The 4,612-nt window shown below is 38.6% G+C and overlaps 1 protein-coding gene across 1 annotated transcript; it reads left to right on the forward strand.

Moving 5' to 3' along the window:
- Positions 1 to 933, forward strand: LOC148133230 (olfactory receptor 5G9-like). The gene has a single exon (XM_087953931.1). The coding sequence runs from the start codon at positions 1 to 3 to the stop codon at positions 931 to 933; it is 933 nt and encodes a 310-aa protein (XP_087810057.1).
- Positions 934 to 4,612: the final 3,679 nt, after the last annotated feature.

Below are 4,612 nucleotides of genomic sequence, written 5' to 3' on the forward strand. Positions count from 1 at the left end.
ATGGCAAAAACAAATTGTACCTTGGTGTATGAATTCATCCTGCTTGGATTTGCTGGGTCACCAGAATTACAGGTTTTGCTCTTCATCTTCTTCCTGATAATTTATTTCATTACCTTGCTGGGAAATTTTACGATGTTTCTGTTAATCCAGATAGATTCTCGACTTCACACCCCCATGTACTTCTTCCTCAGTAACCTGTCATTACTTGACCTTTGCTATTCTTCTGTGGTCACCCCAAAGATGTTGATAGGTTTTATAACAGAAAGCAAAACCATTTCCATAAGTGAATGTGCAGCACAAATGTGGTTTTTTGCCTTCTTCGTGGCTGCTGAATGTTATCTCTTAGCATCCATGGCATATGATCGGTATGTAGCTATTTCTAATCCATTGCTTTACACGGTTATTATGTCTAGGAAAACCTGTCTGTTACTCTTAGTTCCACCTTGTTTTGCTGGACTATTAAATGCCATGACACATACAGTTATGACTTTCCAATTAACTTTCTGCAAGTCCAAGATCAATCATTTTTTCTGTGATATCCCTGCTGTCATATCCCTCTCCTGCTCTGAAACACAAATCAACAAGATGGTGCTTTTTATCATGTCCTTCAGTCATGGCTCTCTCAGCAGCATTTTTATTATTATCTCTTACATCTATATTCTTTGTGCCATCCTGAGGATCCGATCTGTGGAGGGCCAGCGGAAGGCTTTCTCCACCTGTTCCACCCACTTCACTGCCGTTTCCATCTTCTTTGTCACCCTCTTCTGTATATATGTGCGGCCCAGCCATAGTTTTCTAGCAGACCAGGGCAAGGTGTTTTCTGTGTTTTATACTGTGATGATCCCCATGTTAAACCCACTGATCTACAGCATCAGGAACAAGGAAGTACAAGATTCCATAGGGAGAGTGATCAGAAGAAAAAGATTTCCATGAATCTTGGCCTAGTCTCCTAAGTGATGAATCTTTCTCCAAAAAGAAAAATAAGGATTTAAGTTTTATGATTGCCTTTAAATTGTAAGCTGCTTAGAGTTGCCTCAGTGAGATGGATGGCATAGAAGTTTAATAATAAATAAAATAAAATTTAGATTGTTTGCTTTTAAAATACAACAGGTAAGGTTTTAATAACAAAAATCATGCGGAATAAAATTATCTTTTGTAGTAGTTACGAAACAGTATTGTAGAATCAATAAAATTAATCCTGAGCTTCTATGATTGCTAATTATTTCTGTTGTAGATAATATTTTTTTCACTTTTCTTATTCCACCACCCCTGTATTAACTAACTGTAGTCTTTTCAGACCTGAGGGATGAGCACATACAGTTTTACATAATGTTCCATAAAGAATGTTGATCTCTCATTGAGAATGAGAAAATGAGAAAATACCACCACAGGAGGAAATCATTAAGAAAATATTGGAATGTGCTGAAATGAGTAGATTGACATTTGAAATTGGAGAACAAGGGGATAAACAATTTTATAAAATTTGGGATCTTTTCTATCAATGGTTAGACAATAAAATACAGTAATGAAATATGTAGGCTTTTAGAAAAAAATAAATATATAAAGATGTACTTCTTATTATATCTACAAAATGATTTTAGGATAGATTTGGGATGATAATATGAACTGTTATAAAATAAAATGAGTAAATTATGATTATCTTGTAAAACATGAATGAATAAAAGTATAGTCAAATGATTGATTAATAATGATACTAAGGTATTTAATTTTTGATTGAAAATATGAGATTATATGCAATGTAAGAAGACTACAAAATGGAAGCACAAAACAATTTGTAAACCAACCGGCACACTGTATGTACACATATAGAAGATAGCTTGATGTTTTTATGTTTTGTTTGTTTATATTTGTTTTTAAAAACCAATAAAAAAAATTTAAAAAAAGAAGAAGAAAATAAATAAAAATTAAAAAAATTAAAACAAAACAAAACAAAAAAAGAATGTTGATCTCATCCTGGCAGGGACTCACAACCTTTACCTGCCAAGAAAACACTGGTCTAGGGGAAAGAAATATCTGCCTTCAAGCAGAGTTTTAAAAAAAGGTTTATTTCCCTTTTAGGTGTTCAAAGATGATAGGGTCTCTTGCAACACTGAAGGTCTTATGGGCTGCCCCCAAAATCCTCCCAAAGTTTCCACTGAATGAAATGGAAAGCTGTCAGATAAATGGCAAGTAAAAATGCTGCCCTTTTTTTTTCATTTTAACATAAAGAAAATCAAACAGAGGCTCAGCAAGGGGTAGCACCTGGCTTATCTTGTCTGGGCACAGAAATTAAGCAAAGTCAGCCATGGTTACATGTTGGATGGGAGACACCCAAAAATCCTGGGACTTTTGACTAGCCTGGGATATCAAAAAATTCTTCCTGGAAGAAGGCAATTTTATGTGATTTCCAAGCAAACTGCACGGGTATATGGATTTTTACTCAGTGTATCCTCTGTCATCATGTTCAAAGGTCAAGTGCAGCACTCAGCTACACACAAACCCCAAACTGTTGTTTAGATATATAATTCTCTGTTAGAAGATAAACGTAAGATGCATATGCCTATGGTCAAGTTGGTCAAGATGGGAGAAAGTTCCTGGAGATTCATTCATTCATCCTCTTTTTGATTTTCACTTGAGACCATAGGCAGTGGGGGGTGGGAGGAAGTACTCACAAATTTCAGTTAAGAAGTTTGTATCTACCTCCCATCTGTGTTTTGGGAAACTCTTCTGCTGTAATCTCTCTGGAGAGTCCACTGATCTCCATACTGAGGTCACCTTGAGGTTTTCCTTAGCTGTCCTGGTGTTCAACTAGGTTGTTGTTGTTTTTTCCCATAATAGAAAAGATTTTGCCCTAGACACAATCAGAGATGCCTGGCTAACTGTTCTGCCGGCAGTACTCTCAACGGATCCCATTCAGGGAATGGGATCAGCATAGCACCAATTAAGCACTTTAGGTTGGTGGAGGACTACCTCTTTCCTCCTGACCTTCAAGAACTGGAGCTCCAGTTGGTACCCAGCTTGGAGACATGGACCACCCAAAACAAGATTTTCTTTTGCATAGCCAGTGGCTGAACCTAGATTCTCCTTGGTTGACCCTTATCTACATTTTTGGTGCCCTACATGACTCTCCACTCAATCCGATCTAAATGATGCAGGGGAAAATGCTCTGACTACAAAGAAAGACCTGACTAGACTTTTGTTTTCCAAACTGCAAAGTAAGATTCCCTCGTCTAAAGGCAGAATAAGGTTGATGAAACATGTAGGCAAAGATATCTCTCACGTGGTTTCACCAATTGCATCTCCATAGCACCTCCATCATTAACGTGTTTTAAAGGAGAAAATCTGGCACATTGAAGTGCTGAACCACTTTAGGCAGCCCCTTTAGCTGTTGGCCAAATTACAGAGTATCTGCTTTAAGAAAGAAGGCAGGAATGTGCCATTCCCATTTCAAGATGCCTTTGTAAAAATAAAATCCTGTTCAATATTTCACGGGAAGTGGTTCTCAAAAAATGTTTAGGGAAATCAGTGTGAAAGATGTGTATAAAACTATTTAGAGAATTTTAGAATAAAGGGGCTAGAGATGATCCTGGAGATCATCTAAGAGATCCCCTCCAGCAAAGGAGAGTGTACCACCCAAGTAGGCGATTCCTATAGAAAGGGGTGGGCTGCTGGGTGTTCGCAGGGGTTCAGGCTAAGATTAGCTAAGATTCTGTGCAATTTGGATAACCCCAAATCCAACTCCTGGCTGGCCCCGCCTACCTTGCCCATCCTCTTCCAGGGGTCACCATGCAGCCCATTTTGGATGCAGGTAAGTGCAGGGCTTGCGCGGAGGCTCGGGGAGGACAAAAAATGGACATCTGGAAGTTTAGGAAGGCCAGAAATGTGCCCATTTCTGGCTTCCAGAGAGCCTCCAGAGCCCAGGGGCACCATTTTCGCCCTCCCGGAGGCTCAAGAAAAGCCCCCAGGGAAGACAAAAATGCCCCCCTTTCCCGTGGTGCAGGAGGCTGACTAGGCCACGCCCACCATGGCCACGCCCACCCAGCAACCAGGCAGAGAACCCTTTGCTAAAATTTTTGAAGCCCACCCCTGAGTACAGGTTCTCTTACTATAACCCACCTTCTATATGTCAACCATTCAAATACATAAGGACAGCTGTCCTGACTTTTGGAAATCTGACCTAATGCTGAATAGGCTATAATATGAATGTAAACTTAGTAAGAAATGTATACAAATATTAATATGTGCACAAGATATAGGTACCCAGTCAACACACTGTATAATTGAAAGATGGTTTTATTTTTTTGGTTTTGTTATTAAAAAAACCTTTTTATTTAAAAAAAAAAAAAAGGAAATCTGACTTGTTTCACAGATTCCAAGCCATAGGTTTATTTTGCAAAGACAGCCAATGAGAAATGTGCACTAACAGGCAGAAACTGAATCCCCTTCAAATTAAATACATTTTTTTCAGTGCAAGTAATCTTTATGCCCTCTGGAACAAAAAAAAATGATGATTATTGGTTACTACCTGATGGTGGCAGTACATTCCCCAAACTCTAGTCAGAAGGCTGAAGGACAAATATAAAGACACCTTTCTGTGCTGCCAGACCAGAAA

The sequence above is a fragment of the Notechis scutatus genome, chromosome 1 (genome assembly GCF_049901735.1).
Source record: "Notechis scutatus isolate UNSWTSFEM ecotype Mainland chromosome 1, rNotScu1.2, whole genome shotgun sequence".
NCBI classification, from domain to species: Eukaryota; Metazoa; Chordata; class Lepidosauria; order Squamata; family Elapidae; genus Notechis; species Notechis scutatus.

What these genes read in the sequence shown, in the direction of transcription:
- LOC148133230 (XM_087953931.1), top strand. Translation starts at nt 1, where the DNA reads ATGGCAAAAACAAATTGTACCTTGGTGTATGAATTCATCCTGCTTGGA.